Source organism: Ambystoma mexicanum, chromosome 8 (genome assembly GCF_040938575.1).
Source record: "Ambystoma mexicanum isolate Mex_15411 chromosome 8, UKY_AmexF1_1, whole genome shotgun sequence".
In the NCBI taxonomy this organism is placed as follows: domain Eukaryota; kingdom Metazoa; phylum Chordata; class Amphibia; order Caudata; family Ambystomatidae; genus Ambystoma; species Ambystoma mexicanum.
The window spans coordinates 425,149,561-425,171,107 of record NC_090929.1 but is presented as its reverse complement, the minus strand read 5'-3'; the positions used below and the strand labels follow the sequence as shown (position 1 = coordinate 425,171,107).

The following is a 21,547-nucleotide window of genomic DNA, read 5'->3' as shown; positions in this document are numbered from 1 at the left end:
GGCCACAGTATTCTTGGAGCAAATTGTCAAATTACACGGGTTCCCGTCTGTATTGGTTTCTGACCGTGGAACTCAATTCGTCTCAGCTTTCTGGAGGTGTTGTAAGATAGCCCAAACCGACCTTCGTTTATCCACGAGTCACCATCCCCAAACCAATGGTCAAATGGAAAGGACCAATCAGACTCTGGAGCAGTATCTGAGATGTATGTTACAGCAGACGGAAGGGTCCTGAAAAAGCATTCTCTGGTTAACTGAATTTGCCAACAATAACTCTATCCATACTAGCACCGGACAGACCCCATTCTACAAAATAAATGGTCGGCACCTCGGACATCCTCCTTTGATCCGCTTGACAAATTGGAAATGCCAGCAATCACCTCCTTACATAAAACCATTACTCAGTCCTTTAAAGAAGCTACTGAGAACTTGAACGAAGCCAAGGAACAACAACAAAAAGTTTGCGGATAGATATAGAAGAGAGGCCCCGCATTATCAAGTCAGGGATAAAGTATGGTTGGCATCCAAAAACATCCCACTGAAGGGACCTCGGGCCTTCCGTCCAAGATACCTCAGACCTTATCCCATCAAAGCCATCATTAACTCTGCTGCCATGAAATTGGATTTACCAGCCAATATGCGAATCCATCCGGTGTTCCATGTCTCCCTTCTAATACCAATGAAACCTGACACTCGGATCCCAACACTATGGCACGTGCATCCAGGCCGGGCGTGGCCGTTAAGAAGCATTGGAGGGCACGTGCAGAAGTCTGTGGGAGTGGCAAGGTTGAGCCACAAGGCGGGGCTAAAGGGGAGTGGCTGGGCCAGCCCCACCCGCAGGCAGGCGCTTCGCGTTAGTCTGCTGGGTGCAGTGCAGCCCTTACCGCCATCTGAAGCTCTCTTACCTGTTTTCAGTCCAGCACGCATCTTGTCAGGTTCTGGAACATCTTCTTCAGCGCGCACCTACCTGACTCCAGCCACACCATTGCTCGAAGTGCAGCTAACCTGAGCCCTACACTGCATCTTCAGCGTGCATCTAACCTAGCTCCAGCCACACTATCGCTCGAAGCGCAGCTTACCTGATTCCAACTCAGCATCTTCCGCGCGCATCTTACCTGTCTCTGCAAACCCATCGCCTGCAGCGCATAGCATCTTACCTGATTCCCAGAGCCATCGGAGTCGGGTTGCATCCTCACCTGTTCCGAGCATCCAACTGCGCGGGAATCTTCTTCTCGCACAGCATCCTCATGGATCCATCCATCTGGCACCCGCCGACAGGTCCTCGGATAGCCGCTCTCCATCAGACACCACCAGGCCATCCCTGCAAGAGAAAAGGAACGCACAAGGTTAGAAACTGCATAAACATCTTACGCTTGGCCGCGCACCACATAAGCCTTGCGTACAACCTCGAAACCCTATATTTACCTTCTAGTTGGGACCGCTCAATATCCCTCTGGCACCGTTTGGACTCGCTTCCAACACCGCAACACTGCATGGCCATCTTCACACCTATTGGGGAGAGAAAAGACATTACAAGAGGTTCAGAGAGGCTTTGTGTTCTGTTTCGCTCACCTGGTCTCTGCGGGGACTGTCTGTTTTCGCTTGTGGCGAATAGGTCTATAGTGGGGAAACCCCACTGTGAGAAGACTTCTTCGTGTAGACACCATTTGTGTTCTTCTGGGAGGGGATCTCTGCTCAAGGCGTCCGCTAGTGAATTGAGATCCCCTGGAACATGTTGAGATGACAGGTAAATGTTCCGTATGAGTGCCCATTTCCAAATTTTCTGTGCAAGCTTGGACAGATTTGGCGAACAATTCCCTCCCTGTTTGGTTATTTAAAACATAGCTGTCGTGCTGTCTGTTAAGATCTGCACTGACAGGTTCAACAGGTGGGGTTCGAACGCTCGAAGCACTCTGAAGACTGCCAGAAGCTCTAGCAGATTTATGTGATTCTTGCCCACTGTGTGAGACCAGAGACCCTGAGCGGTGTGGTGAAGGTGGCGTGCTTCCCACCCCGACAGGGACACGTCTGTAGTGACTACGGCCTGTAACTCTGGGTCGTAAAAGGGTTTCCCCTTTGACAGGTTCTCTCTTGTCCACCAGTGAAGACTCTGTACTAGTGTTGGCGAAACAACCACTAGATCGTCCCACTGACCACTTGCCCGAGACCACGGTTTCGCCAACCATTCCTGCATGGGTCGCATGTGCAGGCGCACGTGGGGAACCAGGTAAATACATGACGCCATCATGCCTAGCAAACACATCGCTTTGCGCACCCTTATCTGGTGGCTGGGCTGATATTGAGGAATTTGCAGTAGTAGATTCCAAATTCTTTCCTCTGATGGAAAGGCCAACCCTTCTTGTGTGTTTAGGACAGCTCCTAGGAACTGTTAGGAGGTGCTTGGCACCAGGCTTGATTTTTTCTCGTTGATTGAGAAACCCAATTCAAAGAGGAGGTCGATCATTCTTTGGATGTTGGAACTGCAAATTACTGGGGTCTCCCCCGTGATGAGCCAGTCGTCCAGGTAAGGGTACACTGGGATTGCCTCCCTGAGTAGGTGTGCTGCCACCTATGCCAGTACCTTGGTGAATACCCTTGGAGCCGAGGCTATACCGAAGGGCAGCACCTTGAACTGGTAGTGCTGACTGTCCACCTTGAAGCCAAGAATCTTCTGTGCGCTGGCAACATGGAAATATGAAAATAGGCATCTTTCATGTCCATTGTTGCCATGTAATCTCCCTTTTTTAGGAGGGGAATTACCTCTTGGAGCGTAGTCATGTGACATTTTTGGGGCTTGACATACTTGTTTGCAGGGCGTAAGTCTAATACTGGACGCATTATCAAATCTTTTTTGGCACAAGGAAGTACGTCGAATAAATACCCTTGTTTACCTGATTGCCCGGGACGAGTTCTATCATGTCCTTTGCGAGAAGATTGACGATTTCCTCGAGGAGGATTCTTTGGTAGTCCAGGGAGTGTATTTTTTGTCTTGGAGGGGGCGCTCCAGCAGTTCAATGCAGTATCCTGCGGACACTGTGGACAGCACCCATCTGTCCGAGGTGATCCCTTCCCATGCTTGGGTGAAGTTGGAAATGCGCCCCCCTAGTGGGGATGCGTGGGAAGGGACCCTGAACGGAGCTTCACTGTTTGCTGGGAGGCATACTGCCTCTGGCTGGGCTGCCTCTCCCTCTACCGCAGCCCCTTTTGTTACCTCTACTGTAACTCTGGGTACTTCGTTGGTTGCCACCCCAACCCTGTGAGTAATTGGAACCCCTCTGGGAATTTTGTCCGCGTGAGCGACGAAAATTATTATTTTTCCCCTCTTTGGTTCGTGGGTTTGTTAGTCAATTGTCCCAGGGACTTGTGGGTATCATAATAATCCTTGGCAGTTTTGAGTGCCTCCTCTACTGCTTTGCCAAACAAGACATTCGGTTACACCGGCATGTCAATAAGGGAAGCCTGGGTTTCGGGTTTAAACCCTGACTGTCTGAGCCAAATGTGTCTCTTGATGACAGAGCTCTCTGCGATGAGCCAGCCTGCATTATCTGCGGCTTCAAAGGTCACCATTAGAATGCACCCGGACACCGATCTACCCTCCGATGCAATCTGGGCTAACTGGCCCTTTAGTGGTTCAGGTGCGGAGGCGATGAGGGCAGCTACCTGCTCCCACTGGTGGCAATTATAGCTTGCCAGCAGAGTGGTGGTATTGGCGATTCTTGCCTGGTAAGAGGAAGTAGGGGCCACTTTCCTTCCTAATCCATAAATCCTCTTGCTCTCCTTGTCTGGGGGAGCTTCAGATGATGAGAGTTGTCCCCGCCCTTTTCCTGGTATTAGTGACTACTAACAAGTCGGGTTTAAGTTTACCCCTTATATTAAGTGGGTCTGACTGGGCGGCCTTGAACAGTTTTTCAATTCTGGGGTTGACAGCCCTAGTGAGATTAGGGGTGAAGGAGGGAAGGGTAAATTCTGCGTTGGATGGACTTCAGAATAGGTATGGCTTGGGCGATGGGTTTCTTATCCCCCATGATCTCTTCTGCAAAGTCCCTCTCTTCTTGAGCCCCCTGAGTGTTTATATGAAAGTGCTCTACAGCTCTAAGACCTCATTCAGTAGAGGCAGATTATACACAGGTGAGTCAGTGACCGGTGGTTCTTTCTTAACAAGTGAGTCTAGATTATAGACCTCTGGCTCGTCTTCCTCCTCCTTATCCTGGTCCTCGTCGTCTCCGTAATAATCGACTCCTGCTTGGTCGTCCAGCATTTGTATGTCTGGGTCTTCAGCATACTGGTGGTACGGTTGAATAGCAAATGGGTCTGAAATCAGGCCCTGAGCTGGAATTCCATCACAAGGTCTTTTACTGGGAGGCTGAGGGTCTTTGGATGCTGAAGGAGTAGAGTTGTCAGGAGTACTCTGATAGCTTAGAAAATAATCAGGGTTTTTTTCATAGACATTAGCCAAAGAAGACATTCTTCTCATCACCCTGTCGATGTCATCAGAGCTCCATTCCCTGGAACTGGGAATGACTACCTCCTGCTGAGGTTCCTCTCCTATTCCCATATCCTGTAGAGTGGGAGGGATAACTTTAGGCTTGGAGACAGGGTCAGGGGTCTTGGATTTACCTTTATCTGAAGACCCATGTTTGTCTTTTTGGACCTGGGGTGTAGAAGTTGTGTGAGAGGACTTCTTCCGTTGTTTGTCCCCTTTACCCTGAGTGGAGGAGTGTTTTCCTGATGGTCTGGCCTTTTCTGAATCTTTCGACGCCTGGCGCTGAGATTTGGGGGTGTGTAGGCTAGCTTCTGTCTCTTTAGAGTGTGAACGTCGAGACTCGGAAGCAGACGTGGAACGAGCTGCTGGAGCCGACTCCAAGTGTGCAGCTTAGGGGTGGAGGTCGGATTCGTCTTCTGACGACCATACCTCTGTGACTTTGGGGAGCGAGGCACTCTTGGCAACTGTGGACGGTTGCCGTGTGTCGTGAAACGATCTCGACCTGGAACGCCCAGAGGACACAGATTCTGTGGACCGCTCTTTATGTGCCTCTTTTTTCCGAGTACTCGACACGCGTGTAGAATCTCGGCTGGGGTTAGTGTGTTTATGTGTAGTAGTATGGGTAGCGCTCGTGTCACCGGGCGTGTTCCCCATAACTGCCCCACCGGACAATCCTCCGAGGTCGGGGACTAGCGCTTGGGTGTCTTTCGACGCCCCTGTGCCCTCGCCGTCCGAAACGTCAATGTTGCTGCCATCACTGAAGGATCCCACCACTTCCATGGCCTCGAGCTGCCTGGCGGGATGGGCCCAACGTTTAGTGGAGCGGTCCTTCAGTGTTTTTGCCTTAAATAGCCTACACGCCTTGCAGTTAGCTTCGGGGTGGTCCCTAGGCAAACAGAGATTACAGGTGGTATGTTTGTCAACCCAAGGAAATTTGCGGTTGCACTTGGGGCAAAATTTAAATGGAGTACTCTCCATATGCCACCTAATGGCAGCGGGCGAGTGTATGTAGGAAATAAAGTGAGTGTGATTATGTCCACCCCCCACTCTCCCTACTTGCAGGGCCGAGGCCAGAGGCCTTCAGAGGCACAAAGTCTGTTGTGCAGTCTCGACGGTTGTTCGTTCTTCGGACCGGCGTCGATCTTCGATCTCTCGACGTGGGATTAAGAGAACGGGAATTTTTAGATAAATTATAAATTATGAGCAAATGGCTGAAAGCCAGGGAACTCTGCAACAATGCTTCCGACAAGTACGGCGGAAAAAAAAAATCTGAGGGTCCTACACGCGTGAGGGATCATGGGTACAGTGGACGTCACACTAGGGATAGTATTACTGGCACGCCCTATGTCGACGCCCATTTTCGAGTTTCGAAAAACAAGCTGTAATACTGCGCAGCTTCCACTAGATGTCAGCCTATGCACAGCATGTGATCTAAGCAGATTCCACAAGCCTCAGAAATGTTTATTATGGAGTGTTGTGCGATATTATCACCAGCTAGTTTTATTTTTTTCAGTGCGTCTTTTAGGCCTAGAATAATGTACATTTCTGTATAAATTGAATTATTGTGTGCTTCACTGTGCGGACTCATTGTGGACATTGACCTCATTCATACTCTCCTGAGAATAGCCTTGACTGATCTCCATTGCTACCTTGATTGGGTTTTGGCTAACTTCTCAGAGTTCCCATGTTCACTATAACTAGGGTGGCCCACCAGGCCAGACTCTAGAAATCCATCTCAACAGCCATCCACTGTTCACAGCCATCCACTGTTCACAGCTTCTTCGCTGCCATCATCCAGTTTAATGCATTAACTAATAGATCTTGGGAAATGTAAAGCCCCCAGCAATGGGAATGCCCCAGTCATAAATGTTCCACTTTACAGTGCTTCTTGGTGGATGGTGTGCATGTCTCAGGAAATAACAGCACAAGCTACCACTTGGTACTTACAGCCAACTGCATGATAATGAAAAATACAAATCGCATGTCATGGGGGTGATAAAAACCAGTAGAACAGGAAATACAAACACTGGAAAGTAACACGCCCCACCACCAAGTGGGCTATTTTAGCACAACTCTCTCCTCAAGCACAGAGGGCCACAAAGGGACATATCCCTGCTGACCACATCCCGCTATAGAACACCTCACTGCTTCTCATATTTCAAAAGCACCTGCCCACCTCTGTCTTAGTCCACCTTCTTTGGACAACTCTTACAAATATCAGTCATGCCATCACTGAAGGCCACTTTACCGGTCTTTAAACCTGCACACATGGATGGCTGCATTGCTCTAGCACACCAGGCATTCGCACACTCCCTCGGCATACAGCACCACTCCTACTGATCTACTATACTTCACTCTCACAATCTAAGGACTCAAGGACGTCACACTCTTGTGCAGTGCGGGAGGCTCAAGCACAACTCGCTCATGCCTACATGTGCTTGTTCTAGAACACCTCACTTCTTTCCAAAGTAACAGACCATTCTCAACTGCTCCATGATTTTCTTATTTACAATATGTAAACATATTTGAACCAGAAGGTACTTGAATAATACAGTACACACTTGTTTAGTGATCTGCTCTGAAATACACACAGTATGGTAGTTTAATAAGACAAAGAAGTACGATTCTGGTACATTCACAAACCATAAAGTCGTCACAAAGACTAAGGCAGACCCAGTGCCCCAGAACCATCAATGTTCCTACCAACAACCGAAGGGAGCAGAAATAAGAACTGGGCTTTTATCTAGATATGTTGCCCCATTAGGGACCAAGAGGTATATTTTGGGGGCAATTGATGGGCAGGGAATGCAATTTTGGAGTCATGCATTCAAGTTGCAGCGTAGCCGCTTGGCACAATGTGTGATCTGTGGGATAAAAAAAAGAATTACTTTTTTAATACAACGATGCTGCTTAGATGGGTATCTGGTGTATTGGGCAAAAAGATGCTACAATATAATTCATGATTACTAACAGGTACACGTTCGCCAACCATTGCTACACCCGGCAGAACATGCACTCTACATGAGCAAATCAGAAGCCTACTGACAGATGAATACAGAGGTTCCAAGCTAGAATTACCCAAAACTAAAGCACAGAGCTTCCGCATAATTTGAAGACTTAACAGCAAACTAAGAATGATGAGCTGCAGGGTCATAGCTGCACTGAAATGTGATCACCTGGGCATGTGCCCTAGTACCGTTCAAGAGCTGGATACTGAGGTCTGAATGTTTTGTTCCCCTGTGCAGCTGTCCTCGAGGTGTGCACAAAGAGGATTTGAAGGTAGCAGATCTACTCTCATTGACCACAGTGAATGAAGACGAGTGGCTTTTCCCAAATATGCTACAATGAACATATGAAAACATCTATGAACTGGTATTTTACTAGACAATTGATAGAAGGGGTCTGGTGGCCTAAGAGTGGTCAAATCCTCCTCAGTCCCTGGCAAAACATCTGTGAAGGGCTCATGGCAGCCATAATTGCTTCATCCCCAGAAATGGTTAATAAAAAAAGCTTTGGAGAGGTTATGGGGATCCTCACCTTTACCCTAACATGGTGGAAGTGGCGTGAAGCTCTTAGGGTGGTCTTATGTCTAGTCACAGCTGTTAGTAGTCATACTCGGGAGTTGATGCTGCAAACTCCCCAGTAGGTTCAACTAGACAGACACTTTCATGCAGGCAGCCACTACAGACCCAAGCATTTCATTTACCTGCACATTTTCACTGTGGTGATGCAGAAGAAGAAATCAAGATGTCACCCCACTAGGTGGGTTCGCCTATGGCAAAAAACTCCACGATGGACCATTCAGGGACATGAAGATGGAACCCATGATCAGCAGCCATCAGAGTAGAGCCAGAAACATGCAGACTCAGGCTGGGAACAGGACTTTGGGCATTGCCCCCGCAGGATAGGTGGATACAGAGGGTGTTATTTGCTCATTGATAACATGATTCTGGTGCCAGTGCACAGGGCAAAAGAACAACATCAATCAAATGGACACCATAAGAGTTCTGAAAACGGACAGATCTATGGTGACGACACATTCCCATTAGCAACAGCTTGTGTAATTCATTCACGTACGTGTATTGGAAAACAGAGAGAAGAGGTGGTAAAAAACATAGGGAGCAGGGAATGAGGGGGCAGAGAACACATACAGGGTAATCGGGTGACTTGGTATCAAGGTATACTAAGAGGTAGAATGACCATGTACAGAGAGAGTGGCGAGTGATGTGTATAAGGGTAGAATTCACCTCCTCCTTTTGGTTATGTTTCATGATTTTAGGGAAACACAGGCCAGCAGGAATACTTTCAATTTGCAGCCAGATCTATGGACTACATTTGGCAGTTTTTGTTTTACAGGCAAGGCGGTCCAGAGACTAGCAGGAAAATGAAGATCCAGGTAAGAGTTGCAGCGTCCACAGATGCAATGGTCCATGAAATCCCATTCAAGCACAGTCCGCCAAAGTCAGACCAGCAATATTGCAGTTCACATCCCGGTCTCCACAATCAATAACTAGACATGTGGGAGACTAGGATGGCAGCTGGGGTGCATTGGTTTCCCACTCCAAGAAGTCCAGGTGCATCAGCAAATTGTACATTTTCATATTAAAAACCATGATTACTCATAAAAGCAATGCCTGTCCATTCAACAAGAGGATGTTGGTCCGGTTTCCTCCTCACACATCGCTGAGTACCTAAGGAAACAGAAACAATGACAGACATGAGGTGAATAGGCAATAAAAGGGGGTCATGATGCATGGAAAGGGGAATGAATAACATGCAGCAATTTAAACAAGGTGGGCAATTCAAAATAAAATGTAAAACTTGCAGGAATAAAGTTTATTTGGCTGGTGATGATGAGCTCAGTTTATTCAGTTGCCTAATGCACCACACAAATATTCTCCGTTATAAAAAAACAACCCAGAACATGGAAATTCTAGGAGGACAAGTGAGGACATCTCTACCCCACCCACCCTGCTCTCCCCATAGAGACAACTCCAGACAGAGCCAGAAAGGTTTACTTTGTTAACAAAATGGTCCATGCAAGGACCTCATCCATATCCTTCATTTTCAGTTGGTTTCATTTTTGACTGACTCATGTGCATTCCCTGTGAATGCCCAGTATATTTCAGCCTATGCGTGTTTTTGGTTCATGCCAGGGGGTCATTTCCTAGGTATTCCCACCGACAGTCACATACAGTTTGAATTATTGGTCCGAGGGCACCCTTTCAGAGGGTGCACTGTGATATGAGTGAGCATAGTACATAGCAGAAAGATGAGAAATGGGAGTAGGTGAATGTGGGTCACTGGTATCACAACTGGAACCTTGGTCTGTCAATGACTCACAAAATAAGCCGATTTCAGACAATACTGTGCCACGTTGGTTTCACTGCCTCCAGTTGGTCTTGTGAGAATATAGGTGGAGTGACAGTCGTGGATGTGACTCTGCTTGGAAGGGGGTGGGGAGCTTAAGAGGGACCCTGGTCCTTAGCTCCCCAGAATGCCTGAATATATATTGCTATCACTGTCCCTCTCAATACCCATTAACCACTGTCTTGGCCAGGTCTCTTTCTTCTAGTTCAGAATATTCCAAGGAGCCATTGTGATCACAGCAGCTCGAAAAGCCAGTACTAGACCCAGGACTACAGTCCAGCACGCGTTACACCCTCAAGCAGAAAGAAAGGTAAACTAAATAAAAATTACATCTCCCAAAATACACCTGGGTGCAACATCCAGGAACAGTTTTGCTTTAACAAACGTTTCATGCTTTAAAGCCTCCCTACTTATTAAAGAACTCGGAAAGGAGCCCCACAACAACCCTGGCTTCCACAGTCACAACAGGGGTCCTGAATACAGCGGGAGAGACTGTACCAGGACAAGAACATGAAGCACATAAGAGGGAGAGGGAGGAAAACCAGCGTGTGGATAAGGAGATGAAAGGTGTTTGGGTGAGGTTAGTAACAGAGGAGGTGGACAAAGAGCCAAATGTGGAGGGTGCACCAGGAGGAGAAGGAGGTGGAGGTGACTGTTGGAGTATAGCGAGAGAACAAAGGTAAGGTGTTGGGTCCGAGAGGTTGGTACCAATTGTGTGTATGTATTTTTGTATTTGTATTTGTATTGTATTTATTGATTTATAAAGCGCTTTACACCAAAGCGCTGTACAAGTGAACAACTTAATACCTAAAACATAAACGTAAACAATATAACAGTAGAAGCGAAGTTACAATATGAATCAGTCAATAAAACAGCAAGAAGAGCAATTAACTGAAGGGAGATAGGGAGAATAGTGGAGTAGGACTAGTATGTGTGACTGAAATTTAAGTGGAGAGTAGAAAGGGTGGAGTTGAGAGTAGAGAAAAGGGGGGTTATGTGAGAAACCTGAGGGTATTCTCCCAAGTAGACCCCGGGAATCCCTTATTCAGGTGGCCAGGGACAAACTGGTCCTCTCTTATCCCAACCCTAAGGGTAGAGAAATGCGGAAGGATCACCTGAGTAGGGGAACCCGGGGTTGTGCTAAGCTAAGGGGAATACTCCAGGTGAAGTGCGGTATTCAACTGAAGAAAGGAATGAGGAAGACAAGGTCCTTAAGGCTCTGATAAATTGTACCAACTCGACCTCCCTTCCTCCTAATGAATCTCCCCTATATGAATCCCCTTCGAACACAAACCCCGTTAAATTCCAAAACCACAACTCCAAGAATCCCTGTTTCCCGGTGGTTTTCTACCCAAATATTCCAAGTCATTCCCCTTTACATCCCTCCGATTATTATTTCCCTCAACCCCAATCTGCCCAGACAAAAAACAGCCATTCTCACAAACCCTACCAATCTTACCCTTCCGAGTTTGCCAAAACCCTTAGGACGAATAATGTCATTCCTCATGACGCTTTCCCCTTTTCCAACACAAACCCTTTCACTCATCGCGAAGGACGACAGACAAACACCAAGACCGTTTACCTAACATGTCCCAACGCCAGGGTCAGGCAAAGTCCGGCAATGTCAGGCAATTGACCAGAATCACACACACCTGACCGCCCTTCCCCTTCCCCACAGGGATAAAAGGTGGAGTATGAGAGCACAATACGAGCAAGGCAGACCACACGACGAGAGAGCTAACTCAGCACAGCAGTTCAAGAGGAGGAGAAAAACGGCGCAAACCAAGAGGGTGACAAGGAGAGAAACGACATTGCCCTTTCCAAGCCAGGCACGTGAAACCTCCACAGAAGGAAGCGTAAGACCGCAAACAATAGCCAGCGTGTGTTGCAGCAAATGTCAATGGTACATGAGGCCCTCCTCTGCTGATAACCAAGCCGAGGGCAGACACTTGCCATCGTGGTACCGGCCTCGACTCCAGAGAAAAGAAAAGCCGAGCGGTTCATCCAGCCGGTGAGTCGAGGGGATAACCGATAAGAAACCGAACTGTGTTTGAACAAAAGTAGCAAAACAGCAAACTGAAGAACATACACAGAACTGTTATTTTGATTCGAGAGGGGAAAGCCAGCTACAGTGGAGTCAGGCACCAAGCAAGTGCTTGCTTGAGAAACTCTGGGTGAATACCCTATGGTTGAAACTACTGTTACTATAAGGCCTTGTGAACGGCGTAATAGACTTAGGTTAAAGTGATCATATGGGGGTCTAGCAAAATCCTCTGCACTGTTGAAAGTCTTTGACTGGCAAGTGAAGGTGAAGCTAAGAGAAGTGAATCCTACATTTTGTGAATTGCAAAAGTTGGCAAGAGTGAACCCGACGGAGGCATGCCAATGAAAAGGGGACAAAGTCTGAAGTTCCAATATACAGTATGTTGACAAGAGTGAACCCGGCCGAGGGATGTCCACAGTGAACTGTTTAAAAAGACATTAAGATTTGTGAATGGTGCAGATGAGATTGTGTCGAAAGCCGTAGTGAACCCGACGGAGGGAGGCTGACATTCAAGAGGCGTCTAGGAGAACCCAAGGAAGAACCATCACTCTAAAGACAAGGAAAATAACTTTTGTTTTTGCAGCTTTGAATATATCAGGCCTTTGGAAGCAAGAGATTGAAAACTGAAGGTCCCGATATCGAAAATAACTTTCTAGGGATCTGAGTCCAGAAGAGGGGGCTCGAGGGGTGAAAAGGTATCACCCTACATGCAAGCAGAAAGGACATTTTTTTTATTATTTTACAATACATCAGATCCTCGGAGGCAAAATACTTTTTTGTAGGAAAGAGACTTAACCACCGAAGGCGCTGACAGTTGAAAGTGGAACTGTTAGCTTGTGATGGGAAAGCACAAGCGTGTGCTGTGCTCCAAAGTCCTACCTTGTCCTGTGCTCAAAACATAAGGAAGGGAGACCCCGACTACTGCATTCTGACTTTTTATTTGTGAACATTTCTTTCTTTCCTGTGAACCTTATCCCACTCATTGTCTGTATTAAACGTAAGGATTGGCAATAGGTTTTTCTTAGTAAAGGCCCTTTTATTTGATAACACGCCACTAGGACTGCCTTATTATTATTTGATGGTAGTAGTTTGCTCCCATTTTAGATTTAGGTTTAGAGTAGGCGTTTTTCCACCTTGAACTGTGATCACTTGTGTCTGTCTTTACTGTTGCCACCATGAGTTCCTTACAGTTGTGAGGGAGACTGCAGGGTAAGGGAGAAAAAGAGAGAAGTGAGGCAAGAGGTACAGAAAAGCAGAGGCAGCTGTAGTGGTGGGAGCAAGGAGTTTGGAGAGGGGGGAAGACCAAAAGGGACTTGGTGGGCACACACAGAGGGAGGGGACGCCCGAGGGATGGGGATATAATAATACTAGGAAGCAGCATATGGGGAGAGACCAGTTGGAGGGTGATCAGAGAAGCAAGAGAGAGCAGTAAGACCATGGACCGGGTGTGGAGAGAGAGATAAAGAGTAGCAGGTATGAGACAAGAGAAGAAATCGGTGCGTGGAAAGAAGCCAAGGCCATCGGGAGGGGAGTGACAGACCAACCAGGCTATCCTGTTAGGTCAATAGTAAGAGAGTTAGAAAAGATTATGGTCTTTAGACCTGCAAAGTTTGAAGCATAGAACCAGATAGTAGGGGTAACCTGGCGACAGTGCAATAAGGTTGGGGCAGAACAGGGAGCCTGGGCTAGGGAGGTAGGAACCCACTACGAAGTTGAGGAAAGGTGCAGGGTCCAAAGCTAGGCAGAGAGACCCAAATTACCTCAAGGTTTAAGTTACTTATCTGTAACTCTTGTTCTGCAGCATGGGTCTGGCATGGATTCACATGCTCATGAATGTTCCCTGTCATCAGACTGGGAATCCTCGGTAAAGGAAAAAACAGTTTCACTTTAGCTTGAAAACTGTATTTCTCCTCTAAACAAATCAATGTCCTTCCGGTCATACTGTCCCCGTCCAATGACAGTCCTCTCCATAAGCTCCACCCCTGAGGCCATCTTCAGATTTGGTAAGCACGTAAAAGGCAGTATGAACCAACAAAAGCCACAGAGGGGAAGGAGGGAGTGTTTGCATGTGAATCCATGCCAGACCCATGCTGGAGAACAAGAGTTACAGGTAGGTAACAAACCTTCTCCAGCATGGGGTCTTGCATGGAATCAAATGCTCATTAATAACGATTACACAGAAATACATATATACACGACACATGGGAGGTGGCAAGGCTCAACAGAAGTAAAAACGCTCACCCCTGGAACAGACTCACCTCAAGTGAACAAGTTGCATAGCACCGCTTAACAGACTCAGAACTCCTCCCTGGAATCCCTTTCGATGCCTCGTGAAGGTGTGCATGGACCTCCAAGTAGCAACCTTGCAAATGTCGAGTAGGGGCACACCAGAGAGAAATGCTGCCGTTGCTACGATGGCTCTGGTGGAGTGGGCTCTTGGCTGGCCTGGAAGACGTCTGCTAGTTAGACGATGACAGTGCATGATGCAGCTGGATAGCCACCTGGAAATGGAAGCCTTCGACAAGGCCTTTTCGTGATTCGCAGGTCCAACATTGACGAACAACTGAGAAGTCTCCTGAAAACATCTTGTGCGAGCCAAGTAAAACTTCAAGGCACGAGCAACGTCCAGCGAATGCAACGCCCTCTCCACTGGCTACGACGGATTTGGGAAGAAGACATGCAACACCAAAGGCTCGTTGAGCTGGACCTCTGACGGCACATTCGGCATTAAAGGTGGGTTGTGTACGCAGTACCACCCTTGAAGTGTAGAATGACAAGTACTGCTGTTTGCAAGACAGGGCATGAATTTCCCCGACCCTCCTGGCCGAGGTGATCGCCACAAGGAAAGCTGTCTTCCACAAGAGAATCTTGAGCAGGGCTTGCTGCATCGGCTCAAAGGGAGCCCCCATGAGTTTAGTCAAGTTCCCAAGCTGGGGCAGGAGCCTTCACTGGCGGAAAAGTACTGAAGATGACTTGGAGGAACTCTTTGACAAGTCTGAGCGACCACAGGGAAGGCCTACCAGGTGTCCTGGTGTAACGGGATATGGCAGCCAGGCACACCTTGATAGAGGCCTGAGCCAGTCCAGCCTTGGATAAGGAAAGCAGGTATGGTAGGAGCTGCAGGGCTGTGACACACAGAGGAATTGTCTGAGCCTACCACCACATGGAGAAACGCTTCCACTTGTGGCCTTGGTAAGTCAACGTTGAAGAGGCTATGGCCCTGGCCAGGATGTCCTTACACTCTGCAGGTAAAAAATAATGCCCAAATTCTAGGCCTGCAGGAGCCAGGCCCTAAGGTTCAGCAATGCTGGGTTGTGGTGCAGAATCGCCCCTCCCTCTCTGGAGAGAAGATCGGAAGTAGTGGCAGCCTGATAGACGTAGCAGGTCTGGATACAGATTTTTTGCGGCCACGCCGGAGCGACAAGTATCTTGCAGTGACACTGAGTGTGTTGATCACCCGTAGCAGGAGTGGAAATGGAGGAAAAGCGTACAGGAAGAGTCCCTCCTATGAGAACACATGCCCCATGCTCTTTTCTGCTGTGGGAACCTGCTGGTGAACCTCTGACACTTGGAATTTGTCACTGTTGTGAAAAGGTGGACCCCATTCATGGAATAGAAGATCCACCTGGTCCTGGCAAAGCTCCCACTCGTGGCAACAACGCAGCTCCCTGCTGAGCGAGTCTGCCAGGGTGTTCTTGGTGCCCACCAAGTGAAAGGGGACGAGAAGCATACCCTGATGAATGGTCCAGAGCAACAGATCCTGGGCCTGCCTGGAGAGAGCCAGAGAGCGCGCCCCGCCCTGCTTCCAGATGTAGAACACAGTGGTGGTGTTGTGCGTGAAGATCCTCACCACCTTGCTTCTCAGCGATGGCAGGAAGGTCTTGAGGGCCCAGAAGACGACCCAAAGCTCGAGGACATTGATGTGGAGGATCTTTCCACTAGCAGCCAGAGGCCTCTGGCGTGCAACTGTCTGTTTGTGCTCCCCAAACTTCCAGGGAAGCATTCGTGGTGACTATCTCTTGGTAAGGAAAAACTTGGAATGGGGACCCCTTGCGTGAGATGAGAATGCACCCCACCACTGCATTGCTCGTCGAAACTCCTCGTTGAGGGTGATCTTGTCCATCCAGGATCCTGAGACTTGCAGTCACCTCACATCCAGAAACTCCTGCACAGGCCTCATCCGTAGTCGGCAAAGGAGGACGAGGGTGATGCAGGAGGACATCATTCCCAGCAGCGACTTGATAGCTCGCACAGTAGCCGACCATACTGACAACAGGCGCTGAACCTTCCCTAGGATGGCTATTACCCGCTCTTCTGAAAGAGACGCCACACAAGTTACTGTGTTGAGTTTGGCTCCCAGAAACAGAGCGTTCTGTGATGACTTCATGCAGAACTTCCGATAATTTAGGAGAATCCCAGATCCATCCGCAGACGCACGGTCCTCGCCATGTGCTGACTCGCCAGAGCGTGATTGGACAAGCCAATCGTCCAGGTAAGGGTAGACGTGGATGCCCTTGAGACGAAGATGCGCCGTCACTGGAGCAAAGCACTTTTTAATGACCCTTGGGGCCGATTTCAGGCTGAAGAGGAGCACCTTGAACTGATAGTTTTCGCCCCTGGACCACGAACCGCAGGAACATGCAGTGCTTCCGGTGGATGGGGGACATGGAAGTAGGCGTCCTCCAGATCCAGAGACGCCAGGAAGTCGCCTTTCTCCAGTTGGCCGAGCATGTGCTGCAACGTGACCATCCTGACTTTCTGGGACTTCAAGTACTTGTTGAGACGTATCAGGTCCAGGATAGGCTAACACCCTCCTGACTTATTTCAGACCAGAAAGTATCTAGAGTACATTCCGGAGAGCCAGAGGCGCTGGGGGATGGGTACTATCGCTCTGTTCTTTAACATGGCGTGGACCTCCTGCAGCAGCTGTGCCACGTGTTGTTCCTGTCGAGCCAATGGGGGAATACGAGGACACCTGCATTGGAACTCCAAGGTGTGCCCCTGTTCGAGAGCATCCAGCACTCATCTGTCGGTGGTCATGGTGTTCCACGTGCTGACGAACCTCGCCAGCCGCCCTCCCACTGGCGTGCACAAGTGGGGGCCAAAGTCCATGGCCGGTTCAGGCCTTTTTCAGGGTCGAGGATCTGCCCTGCGGGCGGCACCAACAATGTCCTCCACTGGCGTATGCCTGTGAGCGACCTCTGTAGGCTTCTTGAGTCGTGGAGCGGGAAGGCTGTTGGTAAGGGGTGGTTTTGTTTGTTTGTGCATTAATTTGATAATGCGCGCCAAACCCTTAGGTAGACAGGCGCAACCGTACAAGAATTCTCGAGGCTTAGTTACAGTGCCAGTCTCAGGCAGGTACATACATGTGAGTACAATACAATATAGTACAATACAATATAATACAGTATATAATACAAGATATAGCTGATCAAGGTGCAAATCAGGACCAGACTGGGCATTACTTATATTTAGGGTGGGTATATACATGTGAATGCAAAATATAGTACAGTGTCGATCTAGCTGATCAAATGTGCAAGTCAGGCGCAAGTGCTAAGCATAGTCTAAGTAGAGGGCGAGGGTGGATTGGCAGAGAGGGGACGAGAAGGTTATAGGTCGTTGGTGCGGAGCCAGTTGATAGCATTGTGTCTAAATCTGGCATAGGGTAGTGGGCGTCTAAGGTCAATTGGAAGTGAATTCCAGGATTGCACAGCTTTGACTGGGAAACTGGTTCCACCAGCCATAGTCAGCTTAAATCGAGGGGTTTTGAGCATGAATGAATTGGCAGATCTGGTGGGTCGGGTCGTGGTTCTCCTAGAGATTTTTTCCGCTAGGTACGAGGGAGCTAGGTTGTTTAGGCATTTGGATGTGATGGAAATAGTTTTTAGGAGGATTTTGTCTTTAATCTTTAGCCAATGGGTCTCTTTCCTGAATTTAGTGATGTGGTGTCTAGTTGGAACATTCAGCGCTGCTCTTAGGACATTATTTTGCAGTCGTTGTAGTTTGTCAGTGACATATTTGTTGGCTCCAGAGTATAGGGCGTTGCATTAATCTAGTCTGGACATGATTAGAGCGTTGGCCAGGGTGATACAGCTAGCACTGGAGAGGAATGGTCTGGCAGCGCGGATTAGCTTGCAGGTGTAAGCTGTTGTGGAGGCGAGGGAGCTAACTTGCTTTTTAAGGGCGAGGGAGGAGTCTAGATGGAAACCTAGTATTTTTACTACAGGCATAACTGTGATGATATTGTTATCAATATTGAAGGATGCGTAGTTTGGGGGTAGTTTTTTTAGGTTGGTGTCAGATCCGAGGAGCTGTATCTCAGTTTTATCGTCATTCAGGCAGAGGCCGTGGGTCGCCATCCATGCCTGAATGAGGATGTTTATCTTATTCACCATAGCCAGGTCCGTTTCATAGTTGCCTGAAAGGGGTATGAGGATCTGGGTGTCATCTGCATAATTTGTGTAGGTGACGGCCAGTCTGTCCAACTTGTCAAACAGTGGCTTGGTGAAAATGTTATACATAGTGGGTGAGACACAGGAACCCTGTAGGACTCCACATGTTATTTGGAACAGATCAGCGCAGGTTGTTGTTGAGAAGACTCTCAGTCTGGTTAGCTAGAAAGGATTGGACCCATGCTATGGCTTCCCCAGTGAAATTGGCAGCAAGCCTGAGGTGGTTGCATAGAACTGCGTGATCCACCAGGTTGAAGGCAGCAGACAGGTCCAGTAGAAGTAGCAATGCCATTTCTCCGCTATCCTTCAACTCCTCAATTTTAGTCTTGAGGTCTAGCAGGGCTGTTTCGGTACCATGGAGGGGACGGAAACCTGATTACCGAGAACCTAGCAGGTGGTTGGCTTCCAGGTAGTCCTCCTGGATTTGTAAGTAGGCCATTCTGTCAATGATTTTGAGAAGGAATGGCACGGTAGTGATGGGTCTGTAATTGGTTGGGATGGATGGATCAAGGGTTTGTTTTTTGAGTAGGGGGAGGACCCAAGATTCTTTCAAGTTTGTAGGTACTGTGTTTGATTTAAAAGAGGAATTTATAAGCTTCGATATCAAAGGGGCTAGGTCCCTAGCTGCATCCTTTATTATTTGCGCTGGGCATATGTCGCCCTTGCAGTTGGACGGTTTCAGGGAGAGAATTACTTTTTCAGTGTCAATAATGGAGATTGTTTTGAAACTGAAGGGAGGGATAGTATTGGGCTCGATAGGTAGTGGTGATTTTTGATCAGAGAGGGGCAGAGTCCTTTCTTTTTGTTATTTTGTGTTGAAGGGTGGTAATTATGTTAGATAGGGCATTTTGTATGTTAGTACACCATATCCTGTCCTTGGGAATGGTGTCTGCTGGTTGTAGGGGGGATTCCATTTCCCGGAGGATGGAAAAAGAGTTCCTTGGTATTTGACTTAGCTTTTGTGATTCTATCGTCGAATAGATTTTTTTTTGTATTAATTGTTTCTTTCTTATAGAGCTTGGAAAGTTGGGCTAGTTTAACTTTGTTGTTTTCGGTGGGTGAGTTGCGCCAGATGGCTTGAAGCTTTCTTTTTTGTTTTTTTAAGTCCTTAAATTGGGGTGTGAACCAGGCATTCAGGTGTGCTTCCTGCTTGCCTCTATGCAGTTTGGTTGGTGCGATGGTGTCTAGTGCAGTGGTCATAGCTTTGTTGAAGGTATACACTAAGGTGTCTGGGTCAGTGTCATTGTCCAGGCTATTAATAACCGGGAGGAGGAGAGGGATGAGTTTTTCGGCATTAATATCTTTTTTACTTCTGGTGGGGAGGGGGGTACCATGTTGATAGTTTTAGGGCTCAGGAGATCAAGTGTGGCGGTAAAGTTTATTAGATAATGGTCCGTCCAGAGTTGTGGGACAATGTCGTGATGGCAATGTTGCAGTTGAGGTCTGATACCCAGTCGAGGGTTCTGCTTTTGATGTGGGTAGGGGCGAGGACTTTTGGAGGACCTGTCAGACTTTCCTCTTGAGGAACGAAAGGACGACGAACAACGTTGCTGTAGGGTACCCAGCGAACGCGCTGGCTCTGTGACGGTCTTGATAATTTGCAGAGACTCGTCGACTGTCTTGCCAAAGAGGTACTCTCCATCAAATGGCATGTCCAACACTTTGGACTGGACGCCGGGTCTGAAGATGGTGGCCTTCAGCCATCCCTGCCGACGCAGAGACACTCCACTGCCCATTTGACAGAACCCAGTGTCAGCAATGTCCGCCGCCGCTGTAATGGGGTGCTCCGAGGCCATGTCCCCCTCCTGGAACAGTGCCAGAGCTTCTACCATCTTGTCCTCAGGTAAGAAGTCTAAAATAGGGCTCTTTATACCATAGTTCCCGATCATAGCAGGACAAAATGGCCTTACTGGTGCTGCAGCAGTATGAATGATCATTTTCCCCATTGCGCCCAGCTTCTTCCCCTCCTGTTCTGGGGGCACCATGGACCAGGACAACGGGTTCGCCGAGCGTTTCTTGGCTGCGGCTGAGACCACAGAGTCGGGTGAAGGCTGGGACATCAGGCACTTGGGGGCCGAGTCTGGAACTCTGTATTTCTTCTCAAGCCTATCCCGCTTGGGGGGAGCGGTGCTCGGATTCTTCATTAGGGCCAAGCCCTCATCCCAGAAATTGTCTAGCCAAGAAACCGGCAAGATGGTCTTCCGTCTGTACTCACGCCGTTGGTCCGTTGGTAAAGGAAACCTTCCTTTTTAGTCTCCTCAGGCACCAGTTGAAAAGGTTCTGATGCCCTGCACATCAAAGCGTGAAAAGAGCCGACCTCATCCGGTGGAGAAGCCCTGTGTGGGTCATCTGCACCCGCCGGCTCCCCTTCAGCTGGTACAAAGTCATTGGCTTTGTCAAAGGCTGTAGCCGTGGTATCCGTGCCTGTGTCTGTGTGCGTGGCAGGATCCCCAGTCAGGATTAAATCCTGAGGTGGAGGAGGTGGCGTGGTGTTGGTTGACGCATTGGACCAGCAGGGTCCTTCGCCCTGCGCTTGCACCGGGGAGGGCTCCCGGGACTCGGTCTTGAGGACTCCTAGACGGAGCAGGGACCTGTGTGGGTTGCAGTCTCTGCTGAATTTCTGATACAAGCATGTGCAGCTTGGTTAGATTGTCCCAAGACATGTCCCTAGTCTGAAGAGTGGAAGGAATGAAAGGTGGAGACTCCGAACTAGTGCGCCTACTTCTGGCCAGGTGGTGGACCGGACTTGCCTCATGGTGACCCATCTACAGACACGTGTCACTGACCCCCTTCGTGGTCTGAATAATAATCTTCAGGCAGATCGTTGTAGCCCTCATCAGAGTTTGTATAAATCTGTACCGGTCTCACCGGGGCAGCCTGTGGTTCCGTACCCTTCTTAGGGTCTGTAGGAGATTTACCCTTTTTCCTCTCCAGAGACTTCTGGGGAGGAGCGGCTCCTGTCCCCATTCCAGGGGCCTTTGCTGGAGCCACGGCAGCATCTTAACGCCGTGGCAGCGGGGCGGCCGTCACAATGACTATGGACACTACCTTCATGGCCAGACCCCCTTTTGACGAAGAAATTGTAGTGATCATTGATGGGGTGGTAGCAGGAGTCTTCGTCGAAGTGGTCTTGACTGTTGATGACAAAGTTATTTTGGCCGGTTGAGCTGCTGATGGCATTGCGAAGAGGGGCATTGAAGA

At 48.6% G+C, this 21,547-nt stretch overlaps 1 protein-coding gene across 1 annotated transcript in view; it reads right to left on the bottom strand.

Moving 5' to 3' along the window:
- Positions 1 to 7,041: 7,041 nt before the first annotated feature.
- SRM (spermidine synthase) overlaps positions 7,042 to 21,547 on the bottom strand; it is a 325,236-nt gene continuing 310,730 nt past the window's right edge. The window contains exon 8 of the mRNA XM_069609940.1: positions 7,042 to 9,171. Coding sequence (XP_069466041.1) covers positions 9,154 to 9,171 — 18 coding nt within the window. The 3' untranslated portion in view covers positions 7,042 to 9,153. The remainder of the gene's footprint in view (positions 9,172 to 21,547) is intronic.